At 46.7% G+C, this 22,491-nt stretch overlaps 1 protein-coding gene and 1 long non-coding RNA gene across 2 annotated transcripts in view; both read right to left on the reverse strand.

Moving 5' to 3' along the window:
• Window positions 1-416: 416 nt before the first annotated feature.
• Window positions 417-8,065, reverse strand: LOC129380498 (uncharacterized). Its single transcript, XR_008608580.2, has 2 exons — window positions 4,642-8,065; window positions 417-581 (listed from the first exon to the last, which is right to left on the reverse strand). It is a non-coding gene; the product is annotated as an uncharacterized lncRNA (long non-coding RNA).
• Window positions 8,066-21,340: 13,275 nt separating this feature from the next.
• Als2 (Amyotrophic lateral sclerosis 2) overlaps window positions 21,341-22,491 on the reverse strand; it is a 112,743-nt gene continuing 111,592 nt past the window's right edge. The window contains exon 30 of the mRNA XM_050191457.3: window positions 21,341-21,399. Coding sequence (XP_050047414.3) covers window positions 21,341-21,399 — 59 coding nt within the window. The remainder of the gene's footprint in view (window positions 21,400-22,491) is intronic.

Consider the following 22,491-nt stretch of genomic DNA (forward strand, 5'->3'; position numbering starts at 1 on the left):
TAACCACGACTACATCATAAAGCCGGACCATACCAACAGTGATACATATCGATACTCATTTTTCCTGGATGCGATAGAAATGTGGAACCAATTGCCAAACGCTATTGTTAGCCTAAAAGATGTCGCCGACTTTGAAAATGCTGCTGAGGCATATTTATGAAAGTTTTCGATTTAGTTTTAAAGTGCCAAGTGATATGTGCGACTTGATATTCATTGTACGCATTTTGATGAATATCAGAAGTGTGCCGAACAGCATTCAAGTGAACATCTTATTCACTGTGAATTGACAAGTGTTAAGCAACTTTACGTACACTGACATTGTCTATATTTGATTTATGTAATTGTATTGTCCTCTCTGTTATGACCCTCTACGAGGGTTGACAGTATTAATAAATAAATAAATAGACAACAAGGAATGTGGGTAAGTACACTTTATTTTCAGCACACGTTTCTTTAATGAACGGCTGTTATACTGCTAAAATCTGCACATTTAATAAAAGTACACTGCTCTGCTTCATCACTCCATGCTAAGTGCAAGTATCCTGTACCAGGAAGTCAAACCAAGACGTGGGATGTTCAGTCTGTGAAAATAAAAACGAGTTTGAAACATTAACGTGCAAAAACTAAAGCACACTCAAGAAAATAAACACAGCACAGGAACATATCCAATGAATCAGAATTACCTTTGAGAGCAAACATATAGTTTCTATGGCACAGTCATCATCAGCCTGGTTACGCCCACTGTAGGGCAAAGGCCTCTCCCATACTTCTCCAACAACCCCGGTCATGTACTAATTGTGGCCATGCCGTCCCTGCAAACTTCTTAATCTCATCCACCCACCTAACTTTCTGCCGCCCCCTGCTACGCTTCCCTTCCCTTGGGATCCAGTCCGTAACCCTTAATGACCATCGGTTATCTTCCCTCCTCATTACATGTCCTGCCCATGCCCATTTCTTTTTCTTGATTTCAACTAAGATGTCATTAACTCGCGTTTGTTCCCTCACCCAATCTGCTCTTTTCTTATCCCTTAACGTTACACCTATCATTCTTCTTTCCATAGCTCGTTGCGTCGTCCTCAACTTGAGTAGAACTCTTTTCGTAAGCCTCCAGGTTTCTGCACCGTAGGTGAGTACTGGTAAGACACAGCTATTATATACTTTTCTCTTGAGGGGTAATGGCAACCTGCTGTTCATGATCTGAGAATGCCTGCCAAACACACACCAGCCCATTCTTATTCTTCTGATTATTTCCGTCTCATGATCCGGATCCGCCGTCACTACCTGCCCTAAGTAGGTGTATTCCCTTACGACTTCCAGTGTCTCGCTGCCTATTGTAAATTGCTGTTCTCTTCCGAGACTGTTAAACATTACTTTAGTTTTCTGCAGATTAATTTTTAGACCCACTCTTCTGCTTTGCCTCTCCAGGTCAGTGAGCATGCATTGCCATTGGTCCCCTGAGTTACTAAGCAAGGCAATATCATCAGCGAATCGCAAGTTACTAAGGTATTCTCCATTAACTTTTATCCCCAATTCTTCCCAATCCAGGTCTCTGAATACCTCCTGTAAACACGCTGTGAATAGCATCGGAGAGATCGTATCTCCCTGCCTGACGCCTTTCTTTATTGGGATTTTGTTGCTTGCTTTATGGAGGACTATGGTGGCTGTGGAGCCGCTATAGATATCTTTCAGTATTTTTACATACGGCTCGTCTACACCCTGATTCCGTGATGGCACAGTGAAGAAACCTTATTCCTCCGGCTTTTTTTGAGCGCGAGAAAATATGAAAGTGCATGCGTTCTCCCCATATTGTGTATCTGTCACCTTTTCACACACAACAAAGATGTTGTCTCAATGTGCCCAACTGTCTTTGCATATCCATTTCTCTGCTCTCATACCATGATACCTACAGTTAAAGGCTGTAGCAATGCTTAGCTTGAATGGACCAACACAAGCTACATGCATTGTGCTGTTGAACATGGCATTGTAAGTTAAGATTCATGCACAGCACATTCATGTGCTATAAACATTTGATTGTGATTGTAGGCGAGATAAATAAAAAGAAGGTATGTAAATAAGAATGTTCCCTAATAAGCTGTGCAGAAGTGCTCTCCCGTTTGGACAGAAGCCGAGCACAGCTGCAGTGAACAAGAAGCCAACTTATACAGCATTTAAAATCTAGGTTCTAAATGTGTTACAGATTTTTCTGAATTCATGGTCGAAAATCTAGGTGTTAAAGGTGACAAACATTTAAACAGGTCTCTATTCAGACTGGTAATGCTATGTGTCACCTAGTTTGATAAAATATACCATATCACTGGTCTCCCAAGCTAAGGCTGCTGTCCAGTTGCAAGTGCAAATCACTCAATTATGTCTCGGGCACGTTTGAGCAAAAGGCAGCCAAGATTACTGTGCCATTGAGGTCTATTTCCTGACATCTGATTTCTTCTCAGAAAGCCACCTCTCTAAAAAAAACCTTCACAACAACATAACCCAAACCTTTCTTGAGAAAAGCCATCACACTGGTCCTTGAACACTAATTACACAGTGGCTCCTTGTGATGTAATGTTATGTACGTCAGCACCTTACAAAGTACAGGAAAATTTAATAATGGCAGTGTGACAGGTACACAGAAAAGTAAAGGGATAAAACATCACACAGGCTGCCATGAGTGTTCATATCTCTATTTCAATGTGGATGTTTTTAGCAGTGAATACATGTTCTCATTAAACTGAGTCATAATGTTACAAAAGCGAAGGGCAAGGGTCTTTACATTCTAAACTGACAAATGTGCTTTATTATGATTCACCGCAATACAGGAGGTGTTTTGCAGTGAACGGTCACGTAAGATTTTGGCTAACTACGGCGGGCGTGTCCTGCAGCGCGGCCTCTTGTGTATTGCGGTAAAGCGTATTAATGTGACAAGAGCTAACCTGGCATGTATGGCTTTAGCCAACAAAAGTTCTCAAGACATCATGCATCCTGCCACGAAAATCTGCTTTGTTGAGAGTAGAACATTAGGTTCGTCACTGACAGAAACCATACATTCCAGATTCACGTAAATCTTTCCCAATATTGGCATGCTTCACCGCAACACACAAATATGTTGCGGTGATAACGGTGGTCGAACAGGCTGGTGCAAATGTTTCGACAGGGGAGCGTGTCTTCATCAGGGCAACTGCTTTCCTTGGCAGTTTTCCTATACGTGAGACCCCCCCCCACTTCCAACAGGGGAGATTTAGCTGGACCTTTGCCAAGAAACGTACCGACAAGCGTTTGGTAGTGGCTGGTAGAGATGCAGGTGTCTAAAAAGCGTTGCGAAATTCGGTTCCATAAGGTTAGCTTCAACGCAATACAAATATGTTAAGCAGTTAGACATACATGTTTTGCGGTGAATCATAGCAAGGGTACCTGGCCTTTGATGCAAAGCAGCTTCCCAAGAGGCACGCTAATCCAGTGGCTAGTTATGCAGTTCCCCGCATGCGAGTGAGTTCCCTGCGTTCGGCGGTTTCCCAGTGACATACAAGATGACATTGACTGTGTTGTAAATGGGCGACGGCACTATATGCTGATGCAAAAGCGTCGTTTCGCTTTCGAAAACTGCGCTCGGCTACAGAGAACACCTTGACTCGCATATGACCAAAGCAGTTGAACAGGAAACTACGAAATTACGTAGCTATTATGGAAGAAATCAACAGTTCAGAAAAAAATGGCCGTGTAAACATTAACTGGCTTACGAGGTCGACAAACCAACGGTTCAAAGAATCACAGCCACGTCCGAAAAAGATAGCGCTGAAGGCCGGCCTGTACACTTAGGCGCCTCGGCGCGCGTAATGTAATAGGAGACGGCAGCTCCACAAGTACATCATTAAGGAACACATATATGTCGGTGAAAGCGGTCACTCTTCAGTTCTGACATGCTTCACCGCGTAACACTAGTCTACTGCGGCGAAGCTGACTTCAGGACGCCGATTTCTTCAACTCATTTAGCGAGGCAGGTCCGTTTATCACGCTTGGCAACGTTTGACATTTTCTGCATTAATTTCGTTTGTTCTTTTTAATTTTATTATCACAGTGACCCTGTATCACGCAGTAGCAGAGCTAGTGCAGCGTCTTAGGTGCGTTAGAAAAGGTAAGCGTGTATGCAGCAGGCACGGCGGCATTGGCTCTTGTTTGGAAACTTCAAGAGACGCTCTTCCGCGCAGCGATGTCATTTGTATTATTAAAAGAATGCAGGTGATGATTAAATGAGCCGCAGCAAAGCTGTAAAAAAGCAGTAGTAATGCTGTTCTAAGATCCTCTCGCTCGAGCGAGATGGTCCTAGAAAAAAAGCGCGATGCAACGCGATCTGACGGAATAGCTCGTCATGCCAGTGTTTTCTTACGTCCTCGTTCTTACGCGTACCCTCCCCTGAATCAGACTACTGAATGGTTCTGTGCACGCACTGACGATCCTGACGGAGGCAATACCACTCACATGAGCAGCTCCATATAAGATGCCACGGCCCATTCCACATGCCGGCTGCAATTTGACGCGGCCATGAGGCAAAATATGCGCACAAGGTACCTAATGGTAACGCATCAAACAGCTCACAGCCCCGATCCTTTATTACACGCATATAGCGTGGAAAGATGAATTACTCACGCTCTAAGTGGGCACGGAATACGGACCGTTTCGCAGCGCAGCCGGCCCATAAGACGGCCGCCATGGAAATGAGCGGATGTGACATCATGGGTTATAGCGGACGTGACGTCATGGGTGAACGTAGACATTTCGGGCACCTTTCGTCTGCTGTGCCCCGGGCACAGCAGACACGGCCTATATATTGCTAATTGAAGTTCCAATGTGCACATTATAGTTTCCTCACTTGCATTTTTTTCCTCTTCTGTGCAGATCTTGCTTGCCTGTGTCTACAAGAGCCTTCACATGTGGCCTCTGACAGCAACTTTTTGTGGGCAGCCAGTGCTCTCCTACAAAAGCTGGCCTGCTCTAGCTGCAGCGGCAATCATCTTCAAGCTCCATGGATGGCCACCTTTGCTGCTATCTGTCACTTTTCTTAATTGCGGGTCCTGCATCTTTTCTAATGTATTAGGTAATAAAGTTTAATTATGTCACATGGTGTGAATTAAGTATATGTACTGCTGCATTTTAGCTTGCAATCATGTTTTATGGACTGCACTAAATGTAGAGCGTATGGAAAAAAGAAAAAAAAATACAGCATATTGTGATTTATCTTTCAGTTCCGGTAACATGCAATGTACAAGGAATACGCTAGTGGGTGGTATGCTGAAAAACTGGCCATTATTTCTGCATGATGCTATGCAAGCATATGGTGATAGTTTATATACAAGGGGAACACACAAAGTAAGTTACAATCTATTTTTAAATGAGGCACGGACATCAGAAAAAAATATATATATATCGCTGGATAGAGTGGTGCAGAGTGTGTTTTTCAAGATGTGAACTATCCTTTATTTTTTTAACAATTCATTGTAGCACAGCGTTCTGCTTCATATACTGGTGTCGTTCTATCCTGCCGCCTGTAACTGACACCAGGATGTCATTTCTGCCTCAACCACAGCATCACTGACAAAATGTTTCCTTGCTAGAAACTACTTCAGTTTGCTGGGGATCCAGCAGAGCAAAGTTTTGTCAACAATGATGTGTTTCATGCAGAGGTGGTATCCTTGCTTCAGTCAATGGAGGCACATTGCCACGACATCAGTATACCATACAGCTCTTGTTTTATTTACGAAATAATTGTGACAGGTGGCATCCAATTGATTGGTCTAAGCAAAATGCACTATTCGACCAATCAGGCTGTACTACACTATTCCCATGGTTCACATCTGGAAAAACTACCTGTTCATCCGACTATATAAACTCTTCCTTTTTTATGATGTCCGTACCTAATTTAAAATAAATTTTAACTGTGGGCGAACCTCAAGTTGTTGCCACCAAAATTTGAGGGAATGTCTAATAAAAGTCTTCAGTACTTGTCAAAGTGTCCATTAGCCAACTTTTAGCGTAACGTTAGCAGGGCTTACTGTAGTACTTCTAGACATCCACAGCTACCAATGTCAAAAAAAGAAAAAAAGAAAAGAAAAAAAAAACAACTAAGAATTCTCATCACCAAACTTTCAGAACCCCTATCGAAAACTTTGTTCTTGTACGCCTCTGTTTGTTTGTCGTTTGCGTACTATTCTTTCACCAATCTTCCAATCATCTCTTACTAATGTCTATTGCGGACATGTTTACTTTCCCCCTGCTCCCGCTGATCCCAAGGGCTTCAAGGAGGCCAGAGGTGCCTAAATCGACTGCTGGGCAGATATCTTCACATTCTAATAAAACTCCATGCTCCATCGTTTTCCTTGTGTTACCGCAGCAAGCACATTCTTCTTCTTCCTTGTTGTATCGCTTTATAAGTGCATGTTCCAAGGCATCGTAATCTCGCTTCAAAAAGTAATGGGCTTCCCTTTGAGTTATCATTGTTTCTTTCTTGATTTTGTTTTTTTCCTCTTAAGTAGTTACTCATAGGTTTCTTTTCCATTGCCACCACCCATTAAATCTTCTCAGCCCCTCTGACTTTCCACTTGACATTCTTTGTTGCCATGTTTCTCTCACCATACCAGTCGCATACTTGCTGGCAAGCTTCCTAGTTCTTTCCTCCACTGTGAATCAGTGTTTTTCCCATACAAATATCTGAACACTCTCGCAACCCATTTGCTTTCTTTCATATTCCTCAGTCGTTCTTCAATATCAATTTTACTGTGAGCTTCCCTCACTTCAAAACTTGTCCAGCCCATATCACCTTGCAGAGCTTCATTTGTAGTCTTCCCGTGAGCACCCAATGCGAGGCATCCCAGTGACCTTTGGTTGCCATCGAGTCCTGATTGTACCCCCGACTTCAAGCAAACAACCGCATTTCCAAATGCAAGTACTGGAACCATTACACCTTTCCACATACCCCAGAGCACCTCGCACCTATATTGTATCCCCATAGCACTCTTTGTGTTTCATTATGGCCGCATTTTTCTTACCCTTTGCTGTTATGTTTTTTTTTCCCTGTGTTTCCATAAATATTTTGTCTTTGTTTATGCATATATTAAGGTATTTATATTCTTTTACCTGAGGTATTTCCTGGCCCTATATTGACAGTCTGTTCACTGTTTTCATTGAATACCATAACACCTGATTTTTTAACGCTAAATTTCAGACCTAAATTCTTGCCTTCCTGTGCACAGATATTAGTTACAGAAAGGGTTAGAGAATGGGTGCCAAGAGAAGGGAAGCGAAGCCAAGGATAGCAAAAAACTATGTGGTGTGACGAAATTAGGAAAGTTGCAGGTGCAAGTTGTAATTAGTTGGCACAGGACAGGGGTAATTGGAGATCATAGTCCTGCAATGGACATAAACATAGGCTGGTAATGATGATGATGATGCACTGGTCAATCTTCACAAAGATTGCAATTTACCAGGAGTGGAAAATAACACTTTTACATTGGTTGCATCGGTTTTACATTGATTGAAGTTACCTGCTCCTGAAAAACTGCAATATTTGTGCAGAGTGACCAGTTCGTGTGCCCCCAAAGAGCTTGCATGTAAAAAGAGACATCAGTCAAAGTTTGTTGACTGCGTGGAAGGAGTCGTTTGCAATGTGCCTTTCACTTGTGCGTCCAACTACATTGGCCAGAGTGGACAATGTCTTAATGATGGGCATCAGGAGCATCACTACAGTGTGTTAGAAATGAGAGGGCGGTTTTGGGATGCACACTGTAGAAATTGCAAGCGTACTGAAGCAAACACCACAAAAAAGGTCGCGCATAAACCTCTATATAGTGCTTGCTCAACTGTCAGAAAAAGCCGTTATCAGTTAAACAGCGTGATCATTGAAGCGGAATCGATTGACAGGTGTGGTGACACCTGTGTGTCAAAACCATCTATTGCCCTTTCCAGGAAGGAGCTATCTTTCTTGTGTAAAGATAGGAAGTTTCTGTGGGCGGCGCACACATTATCTGTCACAGAATTTGCCATGTATGTGGCACATTTCTTCAAAATAAAAAACTGTTGCAAGCCACTTCTCTGTCCTCGTCCTGTGTGCATAAAGCTGCACTCATGTCTTAGCAACATGCCCAAACTGTCGCCTTATTAAATATGGACCATGCTTTCTTGCCAAACTTATCCCTAATATTGTCTCTGATGTACTGCAGCGCATCGTCTGCTTCGAAGATGTTACCGTCTTCATCCCTGTAGCTGTTTGCAAATTTTTGGTTGGAGCTCCAGGTTACAGTGAACTTCTAGTAGACTGTATCCAGGTGCAGCAATAATGCTGGTAGCGACATATAGTGACACAGTGTCTAACCAAAGAGCACGCAAAACTAACACTGCAACTTACATATTCTGCCTAGGTGTTGGCGTAAAGCATTGGTAGTGACATAGTTGTTAGCATACCATACTTTTACGATACCTTCGACAATAAAAATTTCAAATGCATTCATCATCATCATCAGCCTATTTTATATCCACTGCAGGATGAAGGCCTCTCAATGCAATGCATTGATGCTGGACAAGAGAGAGAGAGAAATTTATTTACAGAAAGGCAGGGAGGTCAACCTGAGCTATAACTTGCTCTGGCCTGCTACTCTACACTGGGGAAAAGGGACGGGGAGGGAAAGGGCTGATGAATGATAATGATGGTATAAGAAAGAGATACATATATATAAATTCACAGAGTTGCAGCATCTCTAAAGCCTTGCGTTCAGCCCAGTGGCTTGGAGAAAAGCTATAGTGGCACTTGTTATCAGGGATGCGCTGTTTGCATTAGGCCAAGGACCTAAAAGAAACTGTGTCTGATAGCGGCCTCTTATGGATCTTTGCAATGGAAGAGACCAGCTGCTGTCGTTCTTGCGCGTACATGGGACATGCACAAAATATATGATCAAGTGTTTCTGGCACCTCACAGTATTCACAGTTTGGGCTAGTATCACTGCCACCTATCATATGTCTATAACAGTTGGTGAATGCTATACCAAGGCAAATCCGGTGCACCATGCTCATTTGGCTTCTTTTGAGCTTGTGAGGCACACGAAATTTCATTTCTTGGTACCATTTGTGTACTTGCTTGTGTCGTCGATCTCGTTGGGTCCAGTGTTCCAATGTACAGTTGCATATTACACGACAAAGTAGGGCGTTTTTGTCTGTTTGTGAGAACAGAATGCATACTTCAGAAGCATTATCTAAAGCAGCTTTCGCTTCAGCATCTGCCTGTTCGTTCCCTATCACGCCACAGTGTGAAGGTATCCACTGAAAGGTGACATTGTGGCCATTTCTAGTTGCGTGGTCGAGATGCTCTGTAATTTCTGTAGCCATGGAATAATACGGGCCCCGTCTGAGGACACAGTCAATCGTCTGAAGAGCTGGCTTGCAATCGCAGAATATCGTCCATGCGTGAGGAGGCTCCTCGGTGAGAAATTGAAGTGCCTTCCAGATAGCAACAACTTCTGCGGCAGTTGATGTTGATCCATGGTTTAGTTTAAACCGCCGAGTGATGATCATATGTGGAATGACGAAGGCTGCAGTGGAGGCAGATGGTGTGACAGAACCATTGGTGTACACGTGTACAGTATCTCCATACTTCGCAGAAATGTGCAACAGAGTAAGTTGCTTGAGGCCAATAGATGCAACAGATGACCTTTAAGTAATTCCAGGGATCTGCAATGTAACGAAATGTTTAGGCAGAACCCACAAGGGTATTCTCGAAATACCGACGGGAGAAAATCTTGACGGCTGCAGAACACCCTGATGATGTGATATAGTTCTTGAAAAGCTGAAACCTGGGTGGGTGGCAGGGAGCGATGACAGAGGATGGTGCCTGTGTCGGGTCAACATGCGAAGGTACATTCGAAGAGGCTCGCAGAGCAAGTACAAGGTCTATTAGAAAAGTATCCGACCTTATTTTTTTTGTCGAACACCTGATGGATATGAAACAAGTGCGCTTGTGTCAGCCGACCTTGAACCTTCGTGCGCATGCACAAATTTTTTTTCCCGCCTGCCGATAGCGTCAGCAGTGTTTGAGTGAGGTAGTACGCAGTGCTATCGTCGGTTTTTTATTGCAAGGAAAATGGCGGGGCGACTGGAGCAGCGCTACTACATCAAATTTTGCCAGAAACTGGGCGACAGCCAAGTGGAAACCATTCGGAATATTCAGACGACTTTCGGTGACGATGCTATGAGCAGCACACAAATTAAGGAGTGGTACAACCGGTTTAAAGACGGCCACACATCGGTGGAGAGCAAGCCACGCTCCGGTTGGCCATCAACATGCCGAAATGACCAGGTCATTGCCGAAGCGAACGCTGTGGTGATGCGGGACCGTCATGTGACTATCCGAGAAATTGCGAAAGAGGTGGGCATCAGCATTTCCTCTGCACATTCCATTATGACCGAAGATTTGGCCACGAAGAGAGTTGCAACAAAATTCGTGCCGAAGCTGCTCATGGTGGAGCAAAAGCAACTTCGTGTCGATATCTCACAGGACATGCTGAATTCCACAAACAATGACCCCGACTTCATGAACACCATAATCACTGGTGACGAGTCTTGGGTGTACGGGCACGACCCGGAAACCAAATCCCAGTCGTCACAGTGGAAGCATTCCACGTCACCAAGACCAAAGAAGGCCTGCCAAGTGCGCAGCAACGTCAAAGTGATGCTGACTGCATTCTTTGACTCCCGCAGTGTGGTACACCATGAGTACGCACCACAGGGTCAAACAATCACCAATGAGTACTACAGGGATGTCCTCCATCGCCTACGTGATGCTGTGCGGCGCAAGAGACCAGAGTTGTGGTCAAGAGAAAATTGGCACATGTATCACGACAATGCTCCTGCACATTCCTCGCACTTGATTGAGACCATTTTTTGGTAAGCCAGACTCCTGTTGTTCAACAGACTCCTTATTCTCCTGATATGGCCCCTGCAACTTCTGGCTGTTTCCCAAAATCAAGAGGGCATAGAAAGGAGCGCAACTTCAGACAAGATAGGACATTATGGCTGCAACGACGGCTGAGCTAAACTCCATTCCGAAAGAGGCCTTCTCGGAATGCTTCCAACAATGGCAGTACCGCTGGGAGAAGTGTGTGGAGTCCAAAGGAGACTACTTTGAGGGTGATTAGGTTTCCAATGCTCCAGTTATGCCAGTCTTTTTCTTCGGCCAAAGGTCGGATACTTTTCTAACAGACCTCGTATACCCCAATAGCACAAGCACAAGCTTCCGCTATTGTTCCATTGGTTGACGTGCATCATGGGAGGCCGAAACGTGCGCAGTGCTTGAGCTTGAATGCTCTCCAGCGCGCGTATACATTTAAGTCCCATGCTTGAGAGCGCCGGCATGCTGTACCGTATATACCCTACGAATAGTGCTTGGTACAATTGGAATAATGACGACTCCGAGAGGCCCCATCTTGTTCCTGCAACAACTTGAAGGACGTGAACAAAACTCTTCAGCTTTGACTTCAGTGCAGCGACATGTCTTGACCAAGATAATCCCCGGTCTATGACTAAGCGAAGGAATTTGTGGTGTGTAACTGTAGGTATTGCTACTCTGTTAACGATTATCGGATACCTGGTCATTCGTTTTCGTGTGAATGTAATCACGAAACATTTTTCTGTTGAGAGCTGGAGGCCTTGACGCTGCAGATACTTAGCTGTGATTGTCACTGCACGTTGAAGCCTAGCACGCATTTGGGGACGGGTGGCTCCAGATGCCCATATGCATATGTCGTCCGCATATGTGCTAATCTTCACCGTGTTAGGAAGTTCAGATGCAAGGCCAATCAATGCAACATTGAAAAGAGTTGGACTGAGGACCGTGCAGCCACTGAGATAGCTAACAATCTATGCACATCGCCGGCAACTAACGTCTAGATCTTCCAGTGTATCAAGGATTGCATAATGGCGAACATTGTCGTACGCACCCTTAATGTCCAGAAAAACAGCTCTGTTACGTTTCGCCTACGACGCGCGGTATAGCCGGCGCGGATGCAACGGACGCCGGGGCTTCGTTCAAAGCGGCGGACATTTTGGCCCGTTCAGCGCCGCCGATACGCCTCCCCGCCAAGCGCGTCCAGGCGTGTTTCAGTGCCACGTGTCTTCGTGTGTGTGTGTGTGCCACGCTTGTCAAAGCGCAGCAGCCGGGGAGAGGAGCTCCCCAAGTGTGAAGCGAGGAGGTCTGATCGGCGCCGGCTCGGCGATGCGTCACTACACTCGTCTCAACATGTCTCTCAGCCTGTCCGGGCCCAGAGTCATGTGGTCTCATCCCGAGACGTTCCTTCTTGCCCTCAACTCCGAGAGTATAAGAGCAGCTGCCCCCGGACGCCGAGAGAGAGGCTCCGATTTCTTCTGTTGAGTAACGTGCACTCCCGTCTCTCCACTTCGGTCGACCTGACCGGCCGCTCTTTTGCGATGTTAGAATAAACAAGTTGTTCTGTTACCAGTTGACTCATGCTTTGCCGGGACCTTCGGATGCTTCCAGTGCCCCAGGCCGCCAGGCCAACGCTACCCTTGGGGCTTGCGACCCATTTGCAACAACGGGCGTCAGCACTGAGGTTCCAACAACTCGTGCCAGCGGTGCGATTGCAACAACTGGCTGGTAGCGGTGAGATCGCGACAACGGAGGCCAGCAGCGAAGATATGCGGTTGACTGTATGCTGAGAAGCACAACGACTATCCGGGAGCAGTGCAACGAGCCCTGTGTGATGACTGGTTGCCTGCAGCGGAACGACTGCGCTGAATTCTTGGCTGCGAGGTTTGGTGAGTGCGGGACTTTCTTCTTCTGAGTTTTGCCAGGCTTTTGTTAGTGTCAGAAACAGAGCTGGTAATTGTGGTTGTCGTTGCTGCCGGGTTAGTTTGCGGCAAGACAATAGTAGGCAGTAGAGAAAGCAGCATTCAGAGCAGCCATGGATTTGAAGTCGTTGCGCAAACCGAAATTGCTGGAGCTTGCAAGAGAGTTGGGTCTGGATGTCTCAGACAAACTCAGAAAACCAGAACTGCTAAGGGCTATTCTTGAGTTAGAAGCTGAGGATGACGAGCTGTCGGAATGCCTTGAGACCATTGAGGAGAGGGAGACGGCAAAAAGACAGGAGCGCGAACTTAAAGAACAGAAACAGGAGCGCGAACGAAAAGAGCAGAAAGAAAAAGAAGAGCGCGAACACGCTTTGGAAATGAAGCGTCTCGAGGTAGAGATGGAACGCGCTCGTAATGGAAGTCAGGCACACGGTGCAGGAGAACGAGTATTGTTCAAAATGACTGACCTGATGCGGCCGTTTAAGCTTGGAGAGGACATTGGTTTGTTCCTGGTTAACTTTGAGCGAACGTGCGAGAAGCAGGGGTTCTCTCGGGAAACGTGGCCACAGCGCTTGCACACTTTGTTACCCGGCGAGGCGGCCGACGTAGTCGCTCGCTTGAATAGAGAGGAGGCAGAGGATTTCGACAAAGTGAAATCGAGTCTGCTAAAAAAGTACAGGCTGTCAGCGGAGGCGTTCCGTCGGAAGTTTCGGGAAAATGAGAAAGGCAGAAGTGAGTCATATACAGAGTTTGCTTACAGGCTAATGTCAAACATGCAGGAGTGGCTCAAAGAAGAGAAAGCGTTTGGTGACCACGAGAAAGTTCTGCAGTGTTTCAGGCTAGAACAGTTTTATAGTCGGTTACCTGAGAACGTGCGGTACTGGGTCTTGGATAGGCCAGACGTTAGTACAGTGGCTAAAGCCGCTGAGCTAGCCGAGGAGTTTGTGACGCGTCGGGCTCGCGGAGCTAAGGACGGTCAAAAGGGTGAATTTGGCTCAAAGTTTGAGAGGCCGAAGTTCACGCCCATGAGAGCAAACGGGGACACACGTAGTGCGGATGCGAGTGAAAGCAGTCCGACCGAACGTAAGGAGACGGCGGCAGCCGAAGCCGAACGCAGAAAGCGGTTCGAGACGAGGCAAGCGCGCGTTTGTTATACGTGCCAGAAGCCGGGTCACTTTTCGGCGCAGTGTCCAGAAACAAAAACAAAAGTCGTGTTTTTGTCATTATGCAGCACTGACGAGAACATGAAGCTTCTCGAGCCTTACATGCGAGACCTCCTCGTGAACGGGAAAGAGTGCCGAGTGCTTCGCGATTCCGCAGCTACAATGGATGTAGTTCACCCCTCTTACGTAGAACCCGATATGTTCACGGGCGAGTGCGCATGGATCAAGCAAGCCGTGGAAGCTCATAGCGTGTGTCTGCCCGTAGCAAAAGTGCTTATTGAAGGACCTTTCGGAGCGCTTGAGACGGAGGCCGCAGTGTCATCTATGCTGCCCCCCCAGTACCCGTACCTATTTTCGAACAGGTCCGATCACCTCCTGCGCGAGAAGGGGCTTTTGTTTGGCGAGGCTAGCGTTAAGGCCTTAACCAGATCGAAGGTTCGGGAGCTCGCTGCAAAGGCGGTAGTTGCGGGGCCGACGTTGTCGAACGATGAGAAAGGGTCAGAGGCGCAGCAAGCTGATATTCAGAGCACGTCCAAACTGAATAAAATTGAGCCTGTAGCGTTAAAGGCACCAGATACTGGAGAGGAAATGCCCGACACGGGAAAGTTAGAAGAGCTATCTGCAGATTTGCTCATCGCGCCTACGTCAGACGGACTTAATAGGTTGCTAAAAGTCAGCCGGTCGGCTTTGATAGCCGAGCAAAAGAAGGATGGCAGCCTAGAAAACATACGCTGCATTGTCAAGGAAGGTATCGCCAAGAAAAATGCTCTCTTTGTGGAAAGAGGTGGGGTCCTGTACCGGAAGTATCTAGACCGCAGGGGAGTGGAGTTCGATCAGCTGATCGTGCCTCAATGCTATCGTCAGGATCTGTTGCGCTTGTCGCATGGGGGTTCGTGGTCCGGACACCTAGGAGTTAAGAAAACTAAGGACCGTCTCTTGCAAGAGTACTATTGGCCAGGGTGTTTTCGGGACGCAGACCACTTTGTGAAGACATGTGACACCTGTCAGCGGGTGGGCAAACCAGGGGACAAATCGAGGGCGCCGTTGAAGTTGGTACCTATCATTACGGAGCCTTTTAGACGGCTCGTTATTGATACAGTGGGACCTCTGCCGGTAACAGCCACGGGGTACAGACACATTTTGACTGTGATCTGCCCAGCGACAAAGTTTCCTGAAGCAGTGCCGCTTAAAGAACTCAGCTCAGTTGAGGTAGTCAATGCACTACTGCCCATATTCGCGCGAGTTGGTTTTCCTGCGGAAATCCAGTCAGATCAGGGCACGGTGTTTACGAGCGCTTTGACGACAGCCTTTCTCGAAAGGTGCGGGGTAAAACTGTTACACAGCTCCGTGTACCACCCACAGTCGAATTCCGTTGTGAAGCTCCACTCCGTCATGAAGCGCGTGTTGAGAGCATTGTGGTTTGAGCAAAGTGACTGGGAGCTGTGTCTGCCTGGGGTGAAGTTTGCATTAAGGACAGCGCCGCATGCGGCTACGGGGTTTTCGCCAGCTGAGCTAGTGTACGGTCGCTCGCTGCGATCTCCGCTTCGCATGCTTCGAGACGGATCACTGCCCTCTCCAATGGCTGCAGACCATCTCTTCCACAAATGGCCGCCTCCTGCACTGGAGCCTCGCTTTGCAACAATATTCCTTTGAGGTGCGTTACAAAAAGGGGAGTCTCAACGGTAACGCCGATGGCTTAAGTCGAAGCCCCTAACGTGGGAATCAGCCTCAAAATTGTTTGTTACTGATGTTTTTCTTCCTGAGGCAGGATTTTTAACATATTGCTTTTGTGTAGTGTTTCAAAGTGATGATGTGCTTTCTAGTGCAATTTTCCGATTTGTGGACGCGTTCTGAGTGCTGCTAAACTACTGTAAGGAACTAGGCAGTAGTATAAAAGGGGAAAGAGCCTGGCAGGGCTTAGTGAGGGTTGTGCCGTGCTGGCTGACTGAGCGGTTGACTTTCGGCGTAGTTCTAACGCTTGCCGGGAACGAGAACAAAAATGTCAACTCTCCCGAAGTCACTTTGCAGTGTCCTGTGTGAACCTGAACGAGAGAACGAGGCCTTCTCTGTGCGCTGCGCTCAAGAAACGCCGAAGGACGACCGACTTCGGTTATGAGCATCATCAACAACATCACTCCGGACAGCGGATGCAGTCCCCTGACCATCGGGATCTCCTTCCCCCGGCGGGGCGGTCTGTTACGTTTCGCCTACGACGCGCGGTATAGCCGGCGCGGATGCAACGGACGCCGGGGCTTCGTTCAAAGCGGCGGACATTTTGGCCCGTTCAGCGCCGCCGATACGCCTCCCCGCCAAGCGCGTCCAGGCGTTTCAGTGCCACGTGTCTTCGTGTGTGCGTGTGTGTGTGTGTGCCACGCTTGTCAAAGCGCAGCAGCCGGGGAGAGGAGCTCCCCAAGTGTGAAGCGAGGAGGTCTGATCGGCGCCGGCTCGGCGATGCGTCACTACACTCGTCTCAACATGTCTCTCAGCCTGTCCGGGCCCAGAGTCACGTGGTCTCATCCCGAGACGTTCCTTCTTGCCCTCAACTACGAGAGTATAAGAGCAGCTGCCCCCGGACGCCGAGAGAGAGGCTCCAATTTCTTCTGTTGAGTAACGTGCACTCCCGTCTCTCCACTTCGGTCGACCTGACCGGCCGCTCTTTTGCGATGTTAGAATAAACAAGTTGTTCTGTTACCAGTTGACCCATGCTTTGCCGGGACCTTCGGATGCTTCCAGTGCCCCAGGCCGCCAGGCCAACGCTACCCTTGGGGCTTGCGACCCATTTGCAACAACGGGCGTCAGCACTCAGGTTCCAACAACTCGTGCCAGCGGTGCGATATCCAACAGCTCCGACTAACCGATGGCGACTTATTTCCTGTTCAACAGAGGAGACCAAGTCGAGAACACTGTCAATGGAAGAACGGCCTCTTCTAAATCCGTGCATCAAATCAGGAAAGCAATTATTTCTCCCTAGAAACCATTCCAGCCTTGACAATACCATTCTTTCCATTACTTTGTTGATGCAACTGGCTAAGGCGATCAGTCTGTAGGAGGAAAGCTCATTAGGGCACTTCCCCGGTTTAAGCAGCGCTACAACGCGACTGCATTTACAACTATCTGGAACATTTCCTGTCTCCCACGTCGTATTATAAAAAGACAAAAGAAGATGCCGTGATTCTGTGCCAAGATGGCAGAGTGCAGCATACGTGATTCCGTATGGGCCTGGTGCCAATGAGCCTCGAGAAACCGAAATTGCAGCGTCAAGCTCTTGCATCGTAAAAGGTACTTCAAGTTGCTCGTCAATTGACAGGGGCGCGATGGTGACAAGGGATGAGGTCACTGCATAAGACGCGTCTACAATGAGTTTACAGTAGTCCTCTGCTACCTCCAATTCGGTCCGGGGTTGATGTAGAGCCACCGCACGGAATGGGTGTTTTCGTTGTGGAGTTGCCTGGAGACTTCGTATGACCTGCCAGATCCTAGATAGAGGCTGTCTTGGATCTAGGGATCCACAGATTGTCCTCCAACGCTGTCTGTCAAGCTTGTCCAGATGTTGAAGAACATGTCGTTGAGCTCGGCAACTGTTTGAAAGATCTGACGGTGACTTTGTTCTTCTGTATCGCCGTTCAGCGTGGCGACGGATTGCACAAAGGGCCTCATATTGTATGCCGACCGATGATCTCTGCCTCGGTATGCCAAATTCTCTGGTTTTGTCCCGCAGGGTAGACAAATCGTCAGAAGATGTCACCACCAGCTTTGCTACTACTTGCGCTGGCTCCAGTAACCTGGCAATCCATAAATAGTAAGAAGCTTGTAGATCCACTTCATATGCCCATGTCCATACGCTTCATGTGCGGTCAGCGCAAGACACTGGATACAATCAGTGCTGAAGCGTCTTCCAAACAGCGAGACATGCCAATGACGTTGCATATCACCGAACTCAATCACTGAAACTCATGATATAACAGTGTTTACAAATAGGAACCATGCTGATGACTACACCAATAGGTGGTGCACTTTCCAATTGGTCGCTCGCACAAACTTCAAAATTAAATTGAATTGCGTCTGGATTTGCAATTGATACCTTAACAAATAACTGCTCTCTAAAAACAGTTGCACCCTTTGGGGTGTATATTTGCCATACAACAATGATCGTCATCTGTCTTCCTTACGTTTGCTTTCTTGAAAACGCTGCGCTCGCTACTTTCCTGTTGAGAATGCTCTGTCATGCTGATAACATTCATGCCGTTTGTGACTTGGGGAGTACTGGGCTCAAATGCGGGTAAGACAGATGGCGCACTCTTAAAAAAAGATACACCCTTTGAGGCTGACCTTGTCCCACAACAATAATCGTCGCCTGTCTTGCCCGCATTTCCTTTCTCTAACGCTGTGAGCCCAGTAGTTCCCAGTCATGAACGGCTTGTGCGTTATCAAAGTGACCCAGCATTCTCGACAGGAAAGTAGCAAGCACAGAGTTTTCACGAAAAGAAACGCAAGCAAGGCAGATGACGATTATCGTTGTGGGACAAATATACACCCCAAAGGGTGCAACTGTTTTAAGAGTGCGATTATTGTCGTGTGGCAAATATACACTCCCAAGGGTGAAACTGTCTTTAGAGTATGAGCTCACAGTAATTGAAACTACCAGTAATTCTGAGATAAATATTTTGTGTCAGGACCCCTTTAAGTGGATATACAGTCCCCCTCTGCTTAAAAAAACAACAGAAAAGCAGCCCTAGGTTGTTGCCGGCATTGCCACAGATCTATTGCTTCACTTAAAGAAACCCTGAAACAATTTTGACGATTTTGTACAAGCGTGCCGAGTTGTTAAGAGTAGGTCCTTCTGATCATTAATTGATGCATCTAAGCGCTCTGCGTAAAGTGTGTAATTTATTATAAGGTTTTAAAAATGTACATCGCTACCAGTCGCAGCACACTGCTCGGCGGAATTTCCCCTACCCATATGACGTAAATCACCCAATTGACGTCGGTAGGGTGAGCTATCAGATTGGCTGCCGAGGGCGCGTCATCGATAATTTTGCCACCTTTATGGTGAACAAATTATGTTTGTAATATTTGGAATGTTAATTTGTTTCTATAAAGAGAAAGTAACTGAAAGAGAAGGCACAAAAACAATTTCTCACTACACTGAAGCACTTCCAGTGCACAGCAAGCGTCGTCTGCTTGTGTTACAACGTGCTTCATTTTGACGAGAGCTTCGTGGTCAGAGTTGGTCTCAGTCTTTTCGCGAGCACTATGATTCGACTTTGTTGCATTGTGGACTGCAAACGTAGTGACTGGCAATATATCAAGCTACGACAATGTGCTCCTCTGCAAGGCAGCAGACGAGCGGACTGGCTGCAGTCCATCAGACTGCCGCTATTCGATCGGCGCTAGGATTTGCGCGTTTGCAGCCACAACTTTACACCGGAAGATTACTAACACAATAGCATTTTGCGATTCCGGTATTAGGGTAAATGCAAGGGCAAGGGAACAGGGCCTGGCTGTTTGTGTCGTTTCACGGGATGAGCAGAAGCGCAAATGTGAATGGTCTGCACGGTGCAGCCACCTGGTGGCACAGAGCTCAACCGCACACAGTAGCAGTAACGAAATGTATTCTTCTTTGATTCTGGTGTAAATTTTTCGCAACAGTGTAATCGTTAACACGTTGTTTTTGTAAATGTTTAAAATGTTTTAAACTTGGTTAGAGCAATATTAGCGCTTTGTTTGGCTGGTTAAGCTCTGCGCCAACAGGTGGCTGGATCACGCAGACCAACCAGGCTGCTCACGTACGTCTACGCTAAAGTTCCTTCATCAGCTTGAGTTTATGCCTCCAGCCATTCGTTGAAATGCCCAGCTCACCTGTGGTTACCAGAATACCAGACACATTCGGCGCTGTGACAGAATCCTTGCAATGCATGCTGCTTCGATAGTTCTCGCTTGGGGTCGACTGCCAAGCAGCTGGCGGAGAGTTTGGAGAGGCTTCGCGTGCTTGCTCCTAGAGAACCGGCAGTGGACGACATGACGTGCCATCATGACGCAGAGCCAGTGAAGGCGGAGCTTAGCCCCGATTACTCGGCGAACGAGTTGAGGAGAAAATGCATGACTATGGAGGAGGGTAACTAGTAATCATCCATAGCTCTCTCTGTATGAGACGTTTCACACAAATTGTGGTGCAAATTATTAACTTTAGCTGTACCCTACACGTCTACAAATTTGTCCGAACCGTTTCAGAGGCCCTTTAATATTAGCCCTGAGATCTTTGAGTGTCGCCTTCTGACATGCGATGTCAGTGGGAGGACTCCACCGCCGCGCCGCGCGTGCGCTTGCTACGTGACGGCAACTTGAAGCTGTCAACTGACGCGCTCTGCTCGACTGTTTGAAATGTGAGTCTGCAGGTTTGTAGAACAGAACATATGTAAAAGCTTGTTAATTCGACCCTCGTTAATTTGGAAAATCGGACAATTCAGACTCGTCCTCTGGTTCCAGCAATCATAGCCATTATTTAATGCAATCAAAAAGCTCTCATTAATTCGAACGTATTTGGCTGCACATCGGTTAATACGGACAACTCTCGGAGCTCAGCGAGTGCACTCTAAGAACTGTTGCACCGGTTGCACCCTTTGAGGTGTATATCTGCCACGCAATGATAATCGTCATCAGTCTTGCTTGGATTTCCTTTCTTGAAAACGCTGTACTCTATAATTTCCTGTCGACAATGCTCTGTCATGCTCATAACGCGCATGCCATTTGTACGTGATATTGAAAAGCGGGCAAGACAGATGACGATTATCGTTGTGTGGTAAAGATACACCCCGAAGGGTGCAACCGTTTTTAGAGTGCGTTGTAAATGTGCAACGCAAAAGAGCAAAATGGCGCTATAGCGTCTAACCAAAACGAAGCGAGAGTCCGTATCCCCATAGTCACCAGTGGAAATTGTACATGCATGCGTACCTGAATATTACGCCGAAACGTTTCGCCCTGATTTGTGCCTTTATATCCTTTATTTTTGCATTTACTGCCGCGCATAACACTGTGTCGGCTGCATGTCTTCATAACTCCGTAGTCGCTGTCTATAACCGCGTCGAATGTGGCTGTGGTTTCGTCCGCAGCGTTTGCGGCAAACAGTAGTTTTGTTTTGACTCAGTGCAAAGCTGTTGAGGATGAAGAGCACCGGCTACATCGTCGCTATAGACGGATGATCTTTTGGCGCCCAGCTCACTGGCGAAAAAATATTCGGGATGTGTGCGTGGTATTGAAAAGCGTGTCTCAGATGAAGACGAACGCCGCGGCCGCGCTGAAAGGACGTCGTGCGACCTCCGGTGGTGAGATAAAGAGTTTCAACTTCCACACTGCAGGGGTGGGACTGCAGGAGTGGGAATTCCTGCGTCAAACTGAGCTGAACACAGAAAATTGACCACGTTTGCACCAGCTCAGCACCAAAACGGCTTCGGCATGTGTGCTCCGGCATTGGCCACAAACAGCGAGTGGATTCATTCCGCACACCGCGTGAGGGCGCCTCCCGGAGAGTTTTTCGTATTTTGATGCTTCTAACACGACTTTTCGGCACTTCCGGCAAGCACGGCCACTCACAGCTGTCGGAACGGCCAGGGCAGCTGTATCTAAAGTGTATTAGTATGGTATTAGAATACAGCTGAGCGGGCTGAGCGGTGTGGTGCCCCCTAACTAAAAACAACGTAAAGTATAGGCTGAGGGTGCTGCGAACAAACTAGGGAGGCGGGCGCTATTTTTATAGTTGAATGCAAGAGTGTTCTACAAGATGCCATCAGTAGGAATTCAGTGCATAGTTAGCGACAGTGATGAGCATAGATTTGCTCCACATTATGGCACGATTTTACCAAATGGTACATTAAAATTCCTTGAATAAACAAATTCAATCTTGCACAATGGTTTAAGTAAGCGCAATGAGCCAGCAATAATTTTTTTTACTCATTTTCTCAATATATGGCACCACAGATGGCCAATTCTTACGAGGTCAAGAAATGAAATTTTACATAAAATAATTGGCCTACTTGAGCATAATATGGGCATTATAAAATGTGCACATTAAAAAAGCTGTGTGTACTACTCACTAGAAGAAATATGAGTAATAGATATTCGTAACAGGAAATAGTTAATTGCATGCATCTCATCCTCCTAACACTCCTTGTTCATTATATTGCACCACTGCCTTCAATCCTATTCAACATCAACTTGGAAGTGATTATGTAAAATAGTCACACTGGATATGAAGTCAGATGCATGCGCAGCTGTATGGAAGTGGTTTAATTGCAATCTTGCTCTCGGCTGTGAAAAAAATTGACATAAACTTCTAGGGGTGGGCAAGCTGTAGTTTCTTAAACCGAATCGAATAAGTATAGAATAGTGCCAGAAGTGAACAGTTCAAATAGTTTGAATAGTTCGCAAGTATTATACAGCCTTTTCACCATTAATACCAAACAGCTTTTACATCGTCATACTGGAGAGTTTC

The sequence above is a fragment of the Dermacentor andersoni genome, chromosome 1, assembly GCF_023375885.2.
Source record: "Dermacentor andersoni chromosome 1, qqDerAnde1_hic_scaffold, whole genome shotgun sequence".
NCBI lineage: Eukaryota > Metazoa > Arthropoda > Arachnida > Ixodida > Ixodidae > Dermacentor > Dermacentor andersoni.